The 20994-nt window shown below is 38.4% G+C and overlaps 1 protein-coding gene across 2 annotated transcripts; it reads right to left on the bottom strand.

Annotated features, from left to right (window-relative positions):
- Window positions 1–970: 970 nt before the first annotated feature.
- HACD1 (3-hydroxyacyl-CoA dehydratase 1) lies at window positions 971–18797 on the bottom strand. 2 transcript variants are annotated; one of them, XM_068673828.1, is made up of 7 exons: window positions 18460–18797; window positions 14243–14360; window positions 13145–13163; window positions 12976–13058; window positions 10254–10375; window positions 7811–7989; window positions 971–6330 (listed from the first exon to the last, which is right to left on the bottom strand). In XM_068673828.1, the coding sequence occupies exons 1-7, from the start codon at window positions 18585–18587 to the stop codon at window positions 6248–6250; spliced, it is 732 nt and encodes a 243-aa protein (XP_068529929.1). In that variant the 5' UTR covers window positions 18588–18797; the 3' UTR covers window positions 971–6247. The 2 variants fall into 2 exon arrangements, with proteins under 2 accessions (XP_068529929.1, XP_068529928.1); XM_068673827.1 differs by having other exon boundaries at window positions 12976–13064; window positions 18460–18795.
- Between the last annotated feature and the right edge of the window lie 2197 nt (window positions 18798–20994).

The following is a 20994-nucleotide window of genomic DNA, read 5'->3' as shown; positions in this document are numbered from 1 at the left end:
CAAAGCTGTGAGGCAGGTGAGCCACCATGCAACAGCCAAGGCTTTCTATGAGATAGTGCTAACAAGGAGGCCACAGTTTACTTTTTTCCTGCTAAATCCAGATTTACACAGAATATATGAATGGTTATGTCCCATCAGACTCCTGTTGAGATCAGTGGACATTCTTCCATTAACTTCTATAGAAATCAAGCTGGTTTAACCTTGGTAGTGGGCCAGGACAAATAAATCCTCTCTTATAAATTTAGATCAGAAGTCCACTTCTGCAACTTTCAGATTAGGAGATCTTAGTCTGCATTATAATACCTCTGACTAACAGGATTTAGCCTCTATATGCAGTTAAGCTCCTTGGGGTTACAACCACTTGATTCCTAATTCAAAAGAAGTAGGTGTGAATGCTCACATACTGCTTTATCTTACTGTCATGGCAACAAAATCCTCATAGCTGCAATGTCGTTGTTAGTTATACAGCAAAGGACAGCCAGAGGATGTTCGCTGCCTGCACCCCTGAAAGGTTAATACCACTAAAAGCCCTGTTCCAAAACATTGAAATATCTACTATTGTAATACCTATTTCAGGATCATTGTAATGTAATTGTCTGCATATTGTCATGAATCTGTCATGTTGACAGATGCTATATGTCTTTTTTTTTATGCCCTGTATTGTTCTGTCTTGTTAAAGAGAAGTTAAACCAATAGTACTATTCCCACTTACCTCTTTTTATATGGAATATAAAAAGGAAGTCTGACTACTAGTAAATACGTTAAAGTTGGAACCTCAAGATTTGTGAAATAATTCCAGGTTAAAAAAAAATATATATATATATACACACAGTACTTATAAACAGATACCAGTCTGGTGTAATACTCTGAACAGTATGAGCAGTACTGAATGATAATGTCTGTATGAACTGACTTCTACAAGCTACCACAGAAAAATAATAATAAAAAAATCAAATCAAATCAAACAGAACACAGTTTAAAATATGGCTTTTAATTGATGATGAATTTCTACAGTGCTACAGCAATTTAGCAATCTCTAAAACAAATATCTGAATCTCTAGCTCATCAAATCTTATGATCTTTACAAATAAATAAGTTATTAAAAGTATCATAGCGAGCGTTTTCCTGTCTGTGTAAACTGCTAATGATAATAACGCATTCCAGGAAAAGTAACAATAATGAACAGCTGCAGTGCATTTACATTTTTAAGAATCTTTAAGTACAATCTATACATGATATGCTTACATAAATATTTCCGTACTTACACTTTACAAAGCCATCTGAAAGGACATAAAATACAGTCAAGACTGAACAGAGAAGCAAGAGAACTGCAAACAAAAAGACAACATGTTTCAGTTGATACAACATGACATGGAAAGTAGTACACATTTACATTTTAGAACTCTAAAACCATTAGCAGTTGCAGGCCTGATCTTGACAACCAGCTCCTGTAAGAGAGCTAGATTTACCCAACATTCAGGTTCTCCATAGTTTGTCTTGGTGCAGACTTAAGTTCACTTTTTCGACTTATTCCTACTGTGAACTAAGAGTTCACTGGATAGGTCCCCTGATCTGCTAATAAGGATGAAGAACTTGTTAACACCTGTAAAGCTTCCTGTTCTACTAAAGGCACTCAAGACCCCTTGAAAGGCATCAGTGGCTTACAATATCAGACACTGAAACAAAAGTACCATACCCTATTAAGGTGTGCCACCACGAAAGCAAAATTAAGGGACAACCCATGGCAAATGTGAACCTGCCATTTTAACGGCCTTGCAAAACTTAGCAAAACTTCACATTATTGAACTCACTTGAGCAAGGGAGCACAGACAGAAGAGCGTTGCAGAAACATAAGGTGTCTGTTTCTTAAACGGTCATTACAACAAACACATATTAAAACATTTTAATGGGCTACGGTTAATCATCTATAAAAATCTGTGATAAGCATGAATTTAAATTGTAAACTGATCATAAACAATACAGTCTCTCTGAGCACATTTTAAAATATACAATGTGAAATAAAATTTAGTTTTCAGAAAAAGCTTTCCATCTTTTTGTTCAAAAATACATTTAACCAATGTTTTGTAAAGAACTGCATGCCTGCCCGGAAATTTTGATTTATGAAGCCCTTCTGCCTAGTGCAGAATATTTACTTGTATTATTTTTCCTTTTTTTTTTTTCATTTAATAAAACAGATTAAGCAAAAGCTCAGTTCACAGAAACTGTTAACATAGCAGTTATTCTAAATTATACTTTATTGCAATGTTACTAATTTATTTGCCTTCTAATCACATAAATATACAAATAAGGTAAGCCATTATGAAGAGTGCAAGTACCACAGTCAGAGCAGTAGCTAGACCTAGATTTAAACTGCACATATTTCTGGATAAATAAAGGTCACAGGAAAGGTCTCCATTCAATTCCTTGTTAACGAGTCATTGCAATCTGCCCATTAACACGGACTTGGCCGGGTGTTGTGTTCAATGGGAATTAGGAGAAGCAGCACACTGCATGATTTCTCCAGGGCTGTTCATTTTGAGCTGTACTATTGACAGCAGCTGACAGGGCATACCAGTATTTCAAGAAATACACGCTTATAGATCAAGATACAGATACAGAGAGCTGAGTGAAGCACAAAGCCTCTTTCTGTAACACACCCTTTGTGCACAGAGATCCTCTCAGCTGATCTCATTAGTTCCTTATGCAGAGGGTATGAGAGCGTGTTCAGCTGCCTGTCTCTCTTCTCAAATCCCAAGCAAAGAGAAGTGAGGGAAATGGTGCATAACAGCTACTGTTCACAATGGCCTCCACGATCCTCCTGGCAAGTAACGTGGAGGATGCAATTTCTCAGCACTATATTCCATTGTACTGGCCTCACCCCGATGTCAGGATTTGGCCTCCAGACATTGTGGGCAGAGCTGTGAAAGGAGGTGATTCACCCAACCTGTCCTCGAACAGCCTTTCCCAGCGTGTCTGTTGGGGGGAACCTCAACAAATCCAACTGCTTTCAACTGGAGTTTACAAAAAGGACCTCGTGTTTACATAACTAGCAATAGTAAGAAATGTCACTTCATGATTAGAAATCTCATTCCAAATGCCTGTTCCTATGTATTAGCATAAAAAAAAATCAAACAAACAAACAAAAAACCTTCATAAGGTCATACTTTGTATTAATCCATTTCAGAAAGCAAATACAGCACAAGTAAGAAAACATATTCATACAAACAATTTGTTAAAGACTACATCAAAACGTTACAGACACTGATGCCTAACTACATTTTAATCTCTCATAAACTGGAGGATTTCAATGCAAACCAGGAATATTGCAGAGAGGAATACAAAAAAGAGAGGTGTCAAAAATAAGTTGGAAAGAGAGCACCATAAGAAAATCATACTTAACTTTTTATGTCCATTTAACAAACTAATTAAATGTTTCACGGTGTTATACTGAAGTTTAGTTAAGCTACAAAGGATAAAGTCCTGGCCCATTTTACCCAAAATTTTCACTACTCTAGAGAAGATATTAAAACAAAAGGAACACATTGAGCCTTCAGTGAAAGACTTTAACCAAAAAAAGAAGAGGAAGAAAAGAAGAGGAAGAGAAGAAACTTACTTTTACAATTGTATCAATATCTTGTATGATGTTTTACGAAAAACAAGATTTTAACAAGCTGTGCCGTATTTTTTTATGTCACATTTAAAAAGGATATAAAAATAGCTCCTGGATTGTCATATGATAAGAGCCTTAAGCCACAATGAAAACAAATGTAATACAGTATTAGAGCTCGGGTATTTCTTTTATTACAAGAATAGTATCTGTGGGATACACTCCAATAAAGGATTTCAAAATCACATACTGCAACTATTCAATGCATTTTCAATAAATTGATAGCTATGGTCTTTGGTGAGCTGCCCTGACAGTAAAAAAAAAGAAAAAAAGAAAGAAAAAAAAAAGACACAGAACTTAATCTAATCTTATTTACTCATTTTTCATCATACTCTTCTGCTTACTGAGAAATATTTCTAAAAACTGCCATGATGCTTGCTCTTCATGCATCAAAATGCAAGCAAAGTTTATAAAAGTGTATTCTAAGAACTTTGGACAAATACAACTGCTAGTCTGAACGTGTAACACAAGTATTTTGTGAATCAGAATTGTAAATGTGGTTTATATTTTAAACTTTAAATACTTTTAGCTGCATATAAAACAGAAAAGTAATAAGTTAACTTATAGCACCTTGCATACATTTGTTCTAAAAAATACAAAGATTATACCTTTTAAAATCTCAAGGAATACAGCTATTCTATCTCAAGTCCACTATGCCCCTACCATTTAAAAGGAATCTCATTTACATTTAATAAAGACAATGTAAATATCAAAAACGTAAGGCACAAAATGGAATTTAAAAGTTAGGGGTACAGTAAATCCTTGCTTTTTCATCAAAGTACCTGATACACCTGAAAAAGATGCATCTACAACTTTTAAAAAAAGTTGTACTATCATCAAATCATTGAAGCTAAAAGTTGAAACTGCCTATTTGAGTATGAAGTTCAAACTCCTTCCAAAGAAAGATTGTTTTCCAGTACTGTATTACATCCAACTTAAAACCTTTCAAGAAATTGTATGCATTGATAACCTTTACTGTATCATTCTGGATGGTTGGACTAGATGATCCTGTAGGTCCTTTCCCACCTTGTGTTTCTATGTTTCTATGATTCTGATCTTACTGGTAGGATCTTTCTCCTGACATTCACTAGATATATAACCAGTTCTAGTTACACCTTCATATTAGCCTCTTCCTCTACATGTATTTGTCACATAACCAAAATTTGTACATACTTAATGACTCAACCTATCCAACTTCCTTCTTACTTTAATTATTTTTTAATGTTTTCTGACCTTTCTGAAGAACGACTCAACTCTGTGCTCCCGAGGTACCCAAAATATCAGACGGTACTCTAGAAATTACCTCAGTGATCACAGGGAGTATTCTGATTTCCAGCTGCCTGATGCAGCTCTTCTGCATATATTCTCTTATTTTTATATTAGTGATTCTGAAGCAACTTTGTTGCCTATATTATCAAGACTTCCTGCTACATTATTACTTTTCAATCTTCTCTCCCTCTCACTAACTATCAAAGTATCCTCAAATGCATTACCTTGTCTTTGGATCTCTTGCCCATATTTAATCCATCTATTGGACTTCTTTCCCTCAGGTATCATATAGTGCAGTACCAGCTGTAACTTTTATTAATACACTGTAGATCCCCCTTGCATATTATTGAAGATGTTAATTAGAATTACATAATCACATTACAAACAATTAATGGGGAGGGAGCAATTAAAATTGCACAACGGGATGATTCAAAGCACAATCTATATTTTAAGACATTATTTCAAGTATATTTTATCCCTCTTACCTAATTATGGGAATAAAAATATCTCACTGTAGCTACAGTTTCTAAATGCAACACCATAATTTTTCTGCATACATAATTAAATGTAGAATAAGAAACATGCTGATGATTAGTCTTCTTCCACAAGAGTCCTGTTCCAGCCACTGACCAGAGAAAGGTAAGAACATCAAGACTACTCCTCAGCACAAACTTCTAACCAGTTAATATTATATCTATTAATCAACATTTCTTTTAAATTAGATGCAAAAATATAGAGAAATCTAAACTCGCACTGACAATCAAGAATTCAGCTCCTTTCAAAAATCCTTCTAGAATTCTACAGTGTGATCCTGTAATTCAAAGAATGTTCAACAACACACCAACAGTACTTATAACTGTAAAGGTATAATTTAACATACAACTTAAATAACATTTAACCCACCTACTCTATGAAAAACATCATTACCTAGTTCATGCTCTGTTTTCCAGAAGACTCATTTTCAACACAACTCATCAACTCTCCTTCTGTTCTTCAGCATGACTACAGATCATCAAGGCCTTTCACAATAGAAAGCACATTAGCCAACTACTCAGTTTGTTAAAGCTATTTATCAGCCTATTGAAAATATGAAAACGTTTGAAAAAATGAACAATTAAAAATCAAAGTGAAACCAAAGATGAAAAGGTAATTCTGATGATATATTATCTGTATAAATAATACAGTCCATGTTACTTTATACACATTTATTCTTGTTCCATGTTTTAAAACTTGGACTCAAAAAAATCACAGGAAGTTTTGTTTTTTTACCCTTGTTTTTCCGTTAAAAGCACCATAATTACACGGCTCAATTCAATCGTCCTTTTCTACAATCACTTCTCCATGAAGCACCTTTCTTCTCTGCCGCAGCATGTGGAAGTAGAGTTGTGGAAATACTTGATCAAAGCATAGAAGAAAGCAAATTAGATTAAAAAAAAAAATCAACAGATCACATTACGGAAAAGTTCACTTTTGCAGAATGATGAACTGAGAAAAAATTATGGCACACAGTGCCACAGCTGGTTAAGGCAAATAACAGTGAGTCATGAACTTCGCAGTGAGTTACAAAACAGTAATTACTCAAAAGTCAGACAAAGCCCTCTGAATGTATACTCTGCTTTTATGGATCGTCCCTTCAACATTTTATTTGCATGGAAAAGACTTAACCACTTAACAGGACTTAGCAGTACCTAAGTCTTCAAACCTATGCTAAGGTAAGCATGTTTGAATCGAGACTTTGAGGATCCAAATTTACCCTACTTGTCCAAGTCTGAAATGAAGAGCTCTCTCTTTCTCCTGGTCCTATTATATTACGGTTCTGATGCATTTGATCTTTATTTTTAATGCAAATAAAATTGGATTTATTCCTGAAACATAAAGTTATGCAAACAATTCTTAAACTGTTAGTAAGTTGTGATAACTTCAAACATCAGTTTACTCATATAAATCTCTCTCATTGGTCTCCATGATTTCTTACAACAAGAAAATTCAAAGTGTGTGTACATACAAAGTCCACACTTTAAGTCAGTTTCTTGAAGGAATACATTTCATGGATGCACATCACAGCTCCTTTTAACTTCAGTTTTCCTGCTTCTCAGTTCCTCTTCCTAGTCTCATGTTTTTTTTCTAACCTTACTGTCCAGAGAGTCTAACATAAATTACTTGCCCAGTTTGCTCTAGCTCTATTTCAGTTGTCAATGTGCTGTATCTAGATCAGGTTGCTTTCTCCCTGGCTGCACTGTTTAGCCTACAGTGGAAATAACAATGGAAGTTCAAGACAGATAGTCTCTTTAGTCTTAGTTCTGGTTAGCCAACTGATCTGTGGCTCCTGGTATCCAGAAGTACAAGGAAGATCTGGTTAAACCCAGGACTGAAGTACACTCAGAGAGGTTTTGGAGGCAGGGGGTGGATTTCTGTGAAGCTGAAATTTTGCTTCAAGTTTTTCCTAAGCATGCTTGCTCAAATGGTTTCCGGTAACAGGATACTAACAGCAATTAAAAAAAAAAAAATAAAAAAAGAGAGAAGGCATATCTTTGGATCTTGCAGGAGAATTTTAAAGTCATTGCTTCAAAGCAGCAGAGGCACTAGAAATTTACAGAGCTACAACTACAGACAGACATTTCTGTATGTAAATATTTTTACTTATTGCTGGTCTTCTTAGCGTTTTCACAGAAATTAAAATAGCTTATGTTCTGAGGCAAATAACAGAACAGAAAATTTCAGTTTAAATAATTAAAGCACAGCAAAGCTTGGAACAACAGAAATCAGATGTTAAGAGTGGAAAGTGTCAGGAAATTTAACTACAGGCACTGTTGCCAGCATTGCTGATAATTGGTTATTATGTTGCTAGTGTTACTGAAGTTATATAATACTTACATGGTATATAGGAGAACATGACAATAATAAGGAAGTAATAGTAGTCGAAGGAGACATTGTATTTGTTGGGAAGTCTCAATGAAAACATTCCTGTTTTCTTCACATAGGGTAAAGCAGCATATATAGTCAGCAGTTCACCAGCAACTCCAGCAGGATACAAAATTATAAAAAAGTTGTATCTGCATTAAAAATAAAATTAAAAATGTGAGAAATGCCCAATGAATTTAAAATTTCCTTTTGCTATTATTAGTGGCACAGCAATATATTGGAGTAGTTCCTGCACCAAAGTCAAGGACCACCTCCTCAGTTGGCACAGAATATCAGTTTCAATTACTTTAGATTGGGTCGTTTTTGTTTACAGAGAATGAATTCCTCAATCAATTTATTTAAAAACAGAGAAATATTGGAATGCATGTATGCCTTTCTAATACTAAAGAGTCAAAAATTATTCTGTAAATTTGTAGTCTCCAATAATGTCTTTTTAATTAATTTATTTATTACTGATCTTACTTCTGTTGTCACTGATAGGACTAAAACCAGAACTGGATCCCAAATTCAGATGATCCTGCACATCCCTGTCACAGTGCATGCACGCTAGGTCAATTCTATGTACTATAATATCTTTGCAGACAATGAAAAAGTTTAGAAATATTGGAAACTTGTTTTACCCACTGCCACAAGGGAAATCTAAGTAATACTGCGTTTACAACTAATACAAATTAAAAATTAAAGAAAACAACTCCAGAAAATCATCGAATCCATTTAAAAATAGGCAGAACACATTCAAATAAAGGGCAAAGACACTGAGTTTAAAGAAATTATGGTTTGAATGCCACAGGCTACAGACATGTAGACAAAATGAAAAATGTAATCAACGGGGTTTGTGCAGTCCTTATGCACAGTGCATCATGTAGCTGCAGTCTCTCCTAAGGAACAGCTCTCTTGAGCTCACGCAGGGGAAGAGCAATGAGAGCTGTCACACAGGGTCTGAGAGAAGAGTACAGCATGCATTCCATGACCAAAAGAGATGAGATCCAAAATGGTAGCAACTGAACATGAAACCCTCTCAGGAGCCAATGGGCTTAGAGGACTCATAGGTCAGAGAACAGATTACGTGAAGTATAAGAAGGAACTGATGCCATGACCTATACACAGATTGTCTCTATGCAGCGTGAAAGAACTAACGTAAAAACTCTGAGCTAAAATTTAGATCACACCTATACCATTAACTATGGACAGGCAGATATCTTAAAGACCAGAGAGGTTCAGCTCCTTAGGAATCCTGGATTTATGCTCAGTTGTGCTATTTGATTCTCTAAAAATCTTGATAGGATATTTTGAACTCCTGAAAAGATAACATATTTTTGAATGTTTTGTTTATATCATTTTTCACCATACATCTCTGCTGTGAGAATGGCAGCTTGCCTATTATGAAGAAACAAAAATTCTGTCATTTAACATACCCTGATTTGATGGCAAAAAGCCTGTCAGTGTACTACTTTCTTAATGCATTTCTCTTTCTGAAGACTACATAAAAATCAGTACTAAAACTGGACCTGATTATTTGCAAGTTTAGTGCTTAAACATGACCAAACCTACAACCTCAGGTATTAGCAAAAAAAATAACGTTTAATAATGGACATAATTATCAGACACCTCAAAGAAGTGCATTAGAAGCATCAGAACTGCATTATCTACAGCGCACAAATAAAGCAGAATAAACAAACACACAAACTTGTTTCAATAGTCACCTGTGCTGAATGTAGGTATTTCCTTTCTAACAGGGGAAGTCTGTCTGTCTTGGCATATATTTGTCAAACGATAACTAGAGAGAATGTTACTCTTCCAGTTAAATCTCCTGATAAACACGCAGTCTCTGTAATATATCTGATATAGTGACAGACCTTAAAGTGTGTTTCAAAATCAAAGCAGTTTTGATACAGAACACACTTTTTATGTTGGCTAAACTATGCCAATATTTAGCTTCACTACATTAATGTAACTACAAAAGCTCTGATAAAGCAGAACTTCTCACAAAGCAATACTACACATACAGAAAAAGACAACAGCTCTAATAATTTCAAAGACCTTAAATCTACAAACACTAGTACGGGTGCTTAATTTTAGGCACTGTATTCAAAAGCATCTTAAGGAATCATACTGTAAGTTAAAAGATGACTCCAAAGATAAGGAAAAAATATTAAAGTGAATTAAAACACAGTTCAAGCCATGAGACACAGAAAGCATGGAACAAATCACACCCCAAAATCTCAGCTAAAATATTTTTTCATATTTTAAACCAAGTAATGATAATCACAAGTAGAGAAAGCAACCAACTTGCACTCTGCTGGCACATAACCAAAGCTCTCCCGTGTGTTAGCTCTGCATGCATGAAACTAACATGCACAGAACCATGAGAAACTGAAATGCAAGACATCTCCACCTGGCCCATTTAATGAAGTATGGCAAATGGTTGAGCAGGTTGAATGTGTAGAAGGAATATCGAGTAATCTCTGTCACAGTCCATACGACCAGAAAAAGAATAACGCTCTCCTCATTCTGGATCTGCAGAAGTATAAAGAACCAACACTTTCTTCATCCTTAAGCTTCTTTGCTGTGCAAACTGCAACAGTCTTCTGTTTAAGATATATGGAACAGAACTAACATCTTGTAAAGAAAAAAAATTTCTTTGAAACCATGCTGAAACCATTACTACCATATATATATTTACTAACATAGAAACATTTTGCAAACTCAGCAATCTTTATCCATTATGCAAATACAAACCCATAAAACTATATTTGAGCTTATTCCTCCTCTTTATCTGCACTTTCACTATGCTGTTTCCCTCTTTATTTGTGGTTGATTTGCTTGTTTATTTTTTTGCTCCTCAAAACAGAAAAAAGAAAACACTCCTCTCATAACCAGCTTTTACCTATTCCATATTTCAGTACTCCCTCTATCTCCTAGACTTTCTTTTACTTTTTATATTGCTTCTTCCCCACTATACAATGCATGTCTCCATGAAACTTTAGATGAGATGAATTGTTCAGTAGCGCATACTGACTGGAACTTAGCAGCAGATCAAATCTGGGTGCAAGATGGTTAAGGAGTTGGAACATGGATGGACCCTAAATTAAGAGTAGTTGGCAGATCAGGAGGTTTGTGTAAACTTACTCGACTGTCGTGTCTAAGATTTAAGTTCTGAGTCATTAAACTGCCTCATCAGTAGGTAGCACATCTATCTGCTCTTTCAAAACATTAGTTCTTTTTCTCCTTAAGTGAATGAATAAACAGAAGACCCCAAATACAAAGAAGGCATGTGGGGATCTATTGCAAACACTACCTTCTGAAGAAGAATTACACGCAAGTAATTTTCTGTTCTTTAAAAGGGAGGGAATTTTGTAATACAATTCCATGCCTGAAGGCTGAAAAGCTCCAGGGATGTCTGTGAAATAAAATAAAGCAACATAAATTTTGTTAAAATGACAAAAAAAAGGGAAGTGACTTTTTTTAATAGAATGGAACATGATGACAAAGCTTAATACATCACAAAGATGCTGAAAATGCACAACTCTGTCAAAAGTCAAGAAGAATTTTAATTGATCATCTTCTCATAAAATTGCGCCCTCAATGTGTCAAAGAAGGTGCAATTTTAGTGAAAGGATCTCACAAACAAAATAAGATATAAAAATCCCACCAAACTCGCAAAGAAACAGCAACAATGGCAGTGCTAAGACATCCAAACAGATAAGCAAAGGAAAAGACAGAATTAGGCTGTTCTTAGCCTCATGCAATTAGAGACAAACATCGATAACCCAAACTTGGATTCCTGTCACAGTGCTAAAGCCAAGCAGAAGTGCTCTAAGTAAGTATGCAGAGAATTCCTATTTGTTGCCTTGCAAATCTCCAGTCAAGTACAGAGATCTGGGTCTGGCTGTTATCACTAACATGCCTCTCACCACCTACGTGACCCTGAACATTCATGCCTGCTAAGCAGTAACAGCGTGAAATACAATCAGACATACATTTAGATGTATTTTGCTTGGACACAGCTGTACTGAAGATAGAGGAAACAAGAGAAATGACTGGTTATGCTAAAGATTTAATCCACTGCAGATAATAATAAAAAAAAAAGGCAAAAAGTGCTAAATTCCAGCATTCATGTAAACATTCAATATTTAAAAAACGTGACTCTTTGAGACTTTTTCACATAAGGGAAAAAGAAAACACTGAATACACTTAACTTGCAAAAAAAAAAAAACTATGAAAGGCTTATTTCATGTTTAAAAAAAGGCACAGTAAAGGAAAAGATGAAGAGTTGAGAAAAAGTTCTCTGCGAACTGAAATTAAAGGATTTGTCAACTGAGGCAGGAGCTATGATATCCCATCGGCAGAAGGGCATATGCCATCTGCTGGTGAGACAGTTTAATGGCTCAGCTTTTTTAAGAAATTCAGGAGCACAGGCTCAAAATCTATCACTGAATTCTTACGTACCCTTTACAGAAAGCAGAATAAATATCCTATCTACTAGCTGTAAGCAGTCTGCTTGTTTCATTCTACTAAAAGATCACTAGACTTACAATAACCACCTACTGCCAGGCAAAGAAGTTATTGTCATTTATTCAGGAACTTAAGTGTTCCTGTGGCATGCTGGAAAACTTGATATACTTTTAATGAAAACAATGCAGTATGCATGCCATCGAATGCTGACATTCCCATAACAATAACATTTTGAGAAGGTTCCTAAAAGAAATTGCAAAATCACAACCATTTAAACCAGTAAGTTCAATTTAAGACACATTTTCATTTAGATTCATTCAGTAAATGCTAAGCTAAGTTCTTCAAAGGGAATAGGTAGCATTATGGCACATATGCAGGTAAATGAAAGCACTAGTTGTTGATTTCACTTAGGCAGACCATAGCTGGCATGATGCTGAAGACAGTGTAGATTCATACCTGAGACCCAGACCCAGCCACTTGGGCAGAAGTACATGTACATAAATGCAGTCTTGTAACCCCTATTTCAGAAACCGCACTTGAGTATGTCAGTCTTCTCTGTATGAATCTTACTAATTTTTAAATTTGTCTTCCTGATGAAATGAGAACTATATTAATAATTCCTTATTAATAACAATTAAAACACAATTTGCTCACGCACATACCTGTTTTATACTATGTGCAATGAACCACACCATGAAGATTCTTGAACTCACTTGGACCCCCGTCACAAGCACAGATGTGCGAACTATTCCTTGAAAAGAGAAACATGTTATCTCTGCTCCACTACTCATGTTTTAATTAGTTACAGCAGAAACTAAAGAAAGAACTCACCAACTGCACAGTGGACTACCTGTAAATAAAAATAAGTTAAAGGTTACTAATTTACAGTATGTTACTATCTGCCATAGTAACTAACATGGGCTTTTTGATATTAATATAAACCTAGGTTTATTTCTGCTGTTTTTTTCTCCAACTAATATTTCAGCATCTTTAAAATAAGTACATGTTGGAGCTCTAGCAACCAGTGATGGGCTCATTATCTGATCTGTGTAAACACTAAATGAAAGAGATTTATTTTCCTAATTGGATATATTGAACATTTAAATACTTACAAAGTACTTCTTTTTTGAACTGGTAAACTTCCCTTCCATTATCTTACCCAGAGAATAATTTCACAGGACAATGTGGAAGGAGTCATACAGTGTACGCTAAATTAATAGAAATTTTAAAATGTCCTGTATTCGCTGTGGACTAATATCACTATTATCATTTTGCCAATGTTAGCTATGAATCTTCAGATTTATTTTCTGGTCAGTAATGGTTAGCAAATGGAGTGCTTTTCATTGTTTTGATAGATCCAAGTGGAATTACCTGTTGTGAAAGTTTAATAGCAAAAAAGCCAATAGACAGCTGGCCACATGATTTTAAACAGCTGCTTGAACCACAGATGTTAGGGGCAGACTGAGAGAAACAGTAAAAATGCAGACTGACACTCTTTGCTGAGCTTGGGAAAGAACCGTAACTGCTCAGTATACCCAACAGTTTTATTTCACGGGTGTACCATAAACTGAGACCATGAGCGCATGCTTGGCAAAGTCATATTATTTCAAGAATGCTTTGCACAACTTGCACAGACCTTGTTGTAAGGATTTATATGGGGCGTGTGAATCCAGTCTGGAAATAACTAGAAGCACAGCAGTTCCCAGAGATTTTTTGATTTACGGCAATATTAAGAGTTAACTTTTTAAAAATGTGCTCATTTGTTTCAACTAATCTCCTTTCCCCCACAAAAAAAAAAAAAATCATCAAACAAGGAAGGTAAAACAACTTTCAGCAGTAATATAACACTTTGATATTAAATTCAGGCTAATAATGTGGTTTGCCTATGATACGCAGCATCCGGTAAAGCAAACTATGTTTGAAATTTACCTCAAGCAAAGCAAATGTCTGGAAAAATTTAAGCGTCTTTTGCACGCTTCTGAATAAGCCTCTGTGTGTTCCTTTCTGTATATAAAATCGCACCATGGCAATACCCAACACCAGCCACCTACAAAAGAAAGAGAATGGATACATTTCAAATAAGAATTCTAAAAATATCCATCCGCTGTAAATAATTTAGTAGAATATTTTCCTCACGGAATATCTTTGCTTCTTTACTTGTCGGTGTTCTTAGGAGATTGTTAAAAAAAATCTTTAGACAGAAATATTATGTAGTGCTACATCAGCACTACACCCTTTTATCTCTTTACCTGGAAAGGGATAGAGAATGACTTGTTTACCTTCAGAGGATTGATCTGAATTACCTAAATTAAGGTAATCAGACCAGAAGTCACTTTATATTTTTACTGTTAAATCCTCATGCGTCTTTACTGTGAATTACCATTATTGGAAAACATCTGATGAACTCAGCACTGATGCTACCGTTTTGGTCTCAGGCTGGAACCGATGCACATCATTTTTACATTTTTTACGGCGCCTTACTTGTTATTTTCAGAACTGACTGGGGATCAGCGCTTCTGTTCTACAATTCAGAAGTGCTGAGAAGTCATCTTGGAAATCAAAGTCTGATGTGCTGTCAGGTTGGTGCTCTAAGTTCCTGGCTTCCAGAGGCAAGAACATTTAACTTGCAGATTTGATGGTGTTGGCTAATTTTTTAAAAATTATTTAATGAAATTGAGTGATGCTCTTAACTGATCATCCTTTCAATGTAAGTGAAAGAAAGTAACGATATCTTTGAACCAAACTGAAATTTGTGATCTCAAATGGAAACTGAGATAAAAACAAAGCAAACACCAAAAAAAAAACAACGCTTCATAACCATGGTGGATTGAACCCCACCATCCCAGCCAAGTACAATAACTGAAGAAGGTATGAGCAATTGCTTCCATATAATTAATCCATGTTTATGAAATTAAATTTTTGAAAATAATATACCACGTGTCCCATTGTTAATGCATTCCCGCATTCTTACAAACATCACACTAGCAAGATTCCTTGAAACTTCAGGCTTAAAACCACAAGGGCTACGTACAAAATTTCTTTAATATAAACCCATAGGCACAGCCAGAGCTGCAAGCGGCTATTTTGCGAGTTAAAAATGAAAATATACGAATTGAAATAACATTAGTTTAACTTCTTGTCTGACTATATTTGAGAACAATCATTCAATCCTTTCATCCTCCACAAAGCCATCACAAGCACATTATATAGCAACATGAACTCTGGCTGAGGCATGCCCACGACAAAAAGTGGTGGGGTCTGAGAAATATTCAGTGGCGTACCAGGAGAGTATAGAAATATTCAGGGCAATAAATGAAATGTTACAAGGCTAAGTGGCAGGTCCTGCACTTGGGGCACAACAACCCCACACAATGGTACAGGCTGGGGGCAGAGTGGCTGGAAAGCTGCTCAGCAGAAAGGGATCTGGGGGTGTTGGTCAATGCTCGCCTGAACATGAGCCAGCAGAGTGCTCAGGTGGCCAAGAAGGCCAGCAGCATCCTGGCTTGTACCAGGAATAGCGTGGCCAGCAGGAGCAGGGAGTTGATTGTCCCCCTGTACTCGGCTCTGGTGAGGCCGCATCTCGAATGCTGTGTTCAGCTTTGGGCCCCTCACTACAAGAAGGACATCGAGGTGCTTGAGCGGGTCCAGAGAAGGGCCTGGAGAAGTCTCATGAGGAGCCACTGAGGGAGCTGAGGTTGTTTAGCTTGGAGAAAACGAGGCTCAGGGGAGACCTTACTATGCTCTGCGGTTACCTTAAAGGAGGTTGTAGTGGGGTGGGGATCAAGTTCTTCTCCTAAGCACTAAGTGATAAGAGGAGGGGAAATGGCCTCAAGCTGCACCAGGGGAGGTTTAGGTTGGATATTAGGAGACATTTCGTTACTGAAAAGGTTGTGCCCGGGGAAGTGGTTGAGTCACCATCCCTGGAGGTCTTCCAGAAACGCGTAGATGTAGAACTTGGTACCATGGTTTAGTGGGACTTGTCAGCACAAGACTATATGATCTTAGAGATCTTTGGCCAACCTGAATGATTCTATGATTCTCTATTTATATAAACATGTGGATAAATATTTAACTCTTCCCCAGCTTTTACACTGTCCCCTACACATAATGTACTGACTAAAACTGGAAACAAGACACCAGGAAAGATGGATATTTGATCGGACATGTTATGCTGTAACGGCATGAGATTTGCATGGATCATAACAGCTCCGTACTCCCCACGCGTGACATGCACTTCAGTATCAGTCCCTTAACAACTCTCATGTGTAGCATCTACCATGACACAGTCGTTTCGCGTTGTCCACGCCAACAACAGTTCATGACGGCATTTCGAGCTCTACATGAAGTTAGTCAGGCTTCCCCACACTGTTGGAACGATTCCCCTCCTTCATCCTTGTATCTTAAGCCCGTGAATCTGATCTGCCAGGGCTCCAAAATTTGCCCCCCTCCCCAAATATTATTTAGATTTTATAATAAATCTTAAAAGTGAATGCACTGAGGTTGTCTCGTACCACAGTGGCAATGAGGAATTGCTGGAATCTCACTGGTAGTCCTTCACAGCAGGGCTGCCCTGTTTTACAGCGACATGTTTGACAAGAGGAAGGTGACAGCGCGTGTGCATCCAGCTGGCAGCACGAATGGTGACAGCCACAGCTTTGTGCTAGCCCTAGCCTGAGAAGTCACATTACATCTAATCTCACAAGGCATTTTCTGCATCTCATTCTTAACAAAAGCATTGCAGAGAGAAGTAGTCTTGGACTCCACTCAGAACCACAGACTGTAAATACGTTTTTTCTTACATAAATTATTGTTTGGACATTTGAAATTTCTGCCAATCATTTTATTTAGCTTTCAGTGGCTTTGACTTTGGATTTCAGGAAAGCCCTCGTAGTGAACACTGAAAATCAGCAGGAAATGGAAAACAATTTGTGTAATAAAGGTAGGATTTCCAGCTGGGACTTTTGGTAAGATTGGGTACTGACCTGCCATTTTAGTCGCAGAATGTGTGCCTTAAATCTTTATTAGAACAAAAGATAAAATGCGATTTGGTATTGGACTGGTTGTTCACATGCGCTTATGTATCAGAGAGGTTGTTAAAATTCTAGAAACGCTTTGCCCTATTGCACCATCTGGACAAACACACTGTTCTTCGTGTTCACCTGTCCTCTGTAGCGCCCCTGTGAAATATTTTTCTACTTCAAACCTTTATTTTTCTCTTAAATTTTATCTGTTTGAAGAGATGACAATAATCTATTCCTATCTCTTCTTCCACTGTTTCCACATAAAATACGCAGTTCAGCAAGTCTGAATCCCTCTGGATGACAACAGAAGATGGGGAGGAGGAAGTGGGAGAGCCTGAATCAGCACCTAGGGTCAGAACTAAAATGGTTCAGTAATTTTCTACACAGACTAAGAGATGACAGGCAATGGCATTGACAGATAAAAGTCAATGGCAAGAGCCAGCGCTCACTGCCAAATTCACACCTGGAGGAGGAGGCAGGGAACTCCATGAGGTGAAATTAACCTGCAAGCTACAAAAATCGCCAGTAAAGGCACTTCCCAAAGGCTTGTGATATATGAATAGTGTTCGCATGGATGCTAGTGGGAAGAAAACCATTTAAATCCTATTCCTGCCCTTCTGTGTGGCCACCCTGACTGAACTAAAGCATCACCAGTCCTCTGCAGTATTGCAACGAGGGGGAATTCGCCCTTCGGGACCCGAGCTGAAGCCGTTTGAACGATTCATTCTCCCCCACCGCTCGCCCCGCCGGCGGCTGAGGGGACAGCGGGCGCCCACACGGCCTCGTCCCCAGAGCCCGGGGGGGCTCCAGGGCACCTCGGGGCCGCGGCCGGGCCCTCACCCGCGGGCAGAGCGGGCTGTGAGGGCAGCGGGCAGCCCGGCATTCCTGGCCCGGCTATACTTAACCTCGCCGCGCCCGCTCGCGGGTAGCGCTGCACCGTATTAGGCAATGCCGGGCACGCCGGGGCTGCAGCCCCGCTGCCGGCAGCCCCTCGCCGCCCCCCGGCTCTCCCCCTGCCCCACAGCGGCTCCCGCCCCGGCTCCGGCTCCGGTCCCGGTCCCGGTTCCCCCCTCCCGGTCCCCGCCGCGCCGCCGACCCCGCTCCCCGCTGCCGGCCCGCGCTCACCCCGCGGTCATGGCGACGTTGTAGAAGATGAGCCAGGCGGTGGCCAGGGCGCCCAGGCTCCTCTTCTTGCCGTTCTCCTTCTCCTCCACCGAGCCGTTGCCGCCTCCGTCCTCCTCGCTGGACGCCATGGTTCCCCCCCCCCGGCAGGGCAGCGAGCGAAGCCGCCCGCCCGCGGGGAGGAGGGGCTCCCGCCGCGGCGGGGCTGAGGCCGCGCTGACAGCTGGAGCTCGCCCTGTCCCTCAGCCCATCTGGCCGCTGCCCCGGGGGCCGCCGCCCGCTCCCATGGCGCTGCCCGCTCCTCCCTCCGCCACTCCGGGCTTCCCCGGAACGTCGGCGGGCAGGGGGCGGGCGGGAGGAAGGGGCCGCGGCCGCCCCTCGCCTCCCCTCACCGCCCCTCACTGCCCCTCAGCGCCCCCCGACACCGGGAAGCTGGCGCCGTGTCCCCGGCTCCAAACGCCACTGACAGAAAATATCGGTCTTAAAAAATGTATATATAAACCAAACACATCCACAAATAAAACCACAAGGAGGTTTGAGGTCGGTTGGTGCGAGGTGGAGTTGTTGGACCAAGTCCATGGGGCCCCGGCTCAGAGGTCCCCCTAAGGGAGAGGATCCCTTCCAGTGTGGTGTGTCTCGGTGTCACCCTACATACACGAGGCAGAGTGAGGCAGGCCCCCTGACAAGGGGGAAAAGTCATTCCTATGGCCTGAAGAGAGAGAGACCAGCTGATGGACTGAAGGATGAGATATGAACATAAAAGTTGTCCTAAACTGTAAGCCTGCAGCCTGTGCACATGAAAACAGAGCCTGGACAGAGCTTTTGTTAGCTACAGACCCAAAGCAGCATCACTGTGTTGGTGTGACATGGTCCAGGTATTGCCATTTGGGACAAATCCCTTGAACGCAGTCATACAGACAGCAGAACTCCCAAAGCAAGTCAGGACCTATCTTTGAAATCGTACTTTGTCAGCCCCAAAAGATTTCAGGAATCCGAGTCTACCTTCTTTAGCATGGGGTAAGTCATCTCACTGTTTAAACACTTAGGTGGTCTCAGTTCGTGGGCCTTTGGTTAAAGGATCAGTAGATATGCCACACAGAAACTTTCTCTTGCACTTCTTACCAAAGCACACAAGCAGATATTCAGCTTTCAGCTTCATACCACTGGCAACAGCGAATATGTAACATATGCAAAAATGCAAAACTTTGGCAAATGGCACCAGGTATGTGCTACTAAGACTATAGGAAGTACCAGTGTTTATATATATATATATATACATACACACACACCTATATATATATGCACACATACACAAGCACTTTTCATGTACAAGTAGTCATAAATATAACACCATTTGGGAATCCTGTAGTTAAAAAAAAAAAAAAAAAAAAAGAAAAAAAAAAAAAGAGGAATTTACACACAGGATTAAACAACCTAATTCAAAAGCTTTTGCCAACTTATCTGAAGCATAAGGAACTGCATAGTAGGCAAATAAGTGGTTTATCTGAGACTAAATTTCATCTTAATGTAATGCTTATAAGTTGGTTTAAACTCCAAAGCTTTCAAAAACTTTTTCTGTATTTCTATATTCCCAGCTTATTGGCTTTGAGAATGTGGAGTTGAAATGGGTATCACAAACTAACCATGTATGTGAAAAGTGGCTTTTCTCTCATTTGAACTTGCCTACTTGTGACTTCACTGATGTTTTTCTGATCTTTTGATACAAGTCATTGCCTGACCCAAATTCTTAATATTGTAATTTTTAAAATACCACTAGCACTATAGTTTGCCATTTCTCTTTCAAGATTTTTCCACAGCAGATTTGAGAGAACAAATCTTGCTTTCTGAAATAGGGAATTTCAGTTTTTAAATCCTTCCTTTGATGCTTTCCATACTTGTGCACAGAAGTTTTTGAAATTTGATAAGCAACGATATATAAATATTTTCATTAAAATTCTGTATTATTTTCCTTCTTGTTATTTGTTTGCTCAAAATCATTGATTTTGGATACACAATTTATTTTTACTATAACTAGTTCTGTCTTTACTTGATTTAGTTAATTAAGAACTTATTAGCAAGGATAAGTATCTCACTGTTTTTGCTCCAGTATTACATTTTTTATTTGTGAAAGTACAATTTCTTTTGCTACCACATTACCCATTCACCCAAATGATGAGAAATTTCTGAAGATCCGTACAATCCTTTCTTGATTTGAATTAACTAAACATTTTGTGTCATTTACAAGTTTTTCCATTCAATGTTTTGCCCATGTTTCCCAATCACTTATTATAAATATATTAAGCACGACTTATTGCAGAGTTTTCATAAACACCCCACTGATTTCTTTTTCCCATGACAAAGAACACTTGCTCTTTGTTTTTCTCTCCCGTGTTTTGATCCATGGAACTATTTGTTCTTTAGCCTCTAACTATTTCATACGTTTGGTTGTTCTGTGAAATTTTTTTCAGTAGCCTTTTACAAATATATTTGCTAAGTTAATGTATATATATATATATTAACCATTATTGTGATGATGTG

This window comes from Anas acuta, chromosome 2 (genome assembly GCF_963932015.1).
Source record: "Anas acuta chromosome 2, bAnaAcu1.1, whole genome shotgun sequence".
Classification (NCBI taxonomy): Eukaryota; Metazoa; Chordata; class Aves; order Anseriformes; family Anatidae; genus Anas; species Anas acuta.
Note: the sequence above shows the minus strand (reverse complement) of the source record. Positions and strands in the feature narration are given on the sequence as shown.

Coding starts and splice junctions, on each gene's coding strand:
- HACD1 (XM_068673827.1), bottom strand. CDS start 18,587: ATGGCGTCCAGCGAGGAGGACGGAGGCGGCAACGGCTCGGTGGAGGAG. Junction 14,361..18,459: donor AACGTCGCCATGACCGCGGG/GTGAGCGCGGGC, acceptor TTTCTTTTGTAG/GTGGCTGGTGTTGGGTATTG. Junction 7,990..10,253: donor TACTTCATTAAATGGGCCAG/GTGGAGATGTCT, acceptor TTTTTAATGCAG/ATACAACTTTTTTATAATTT.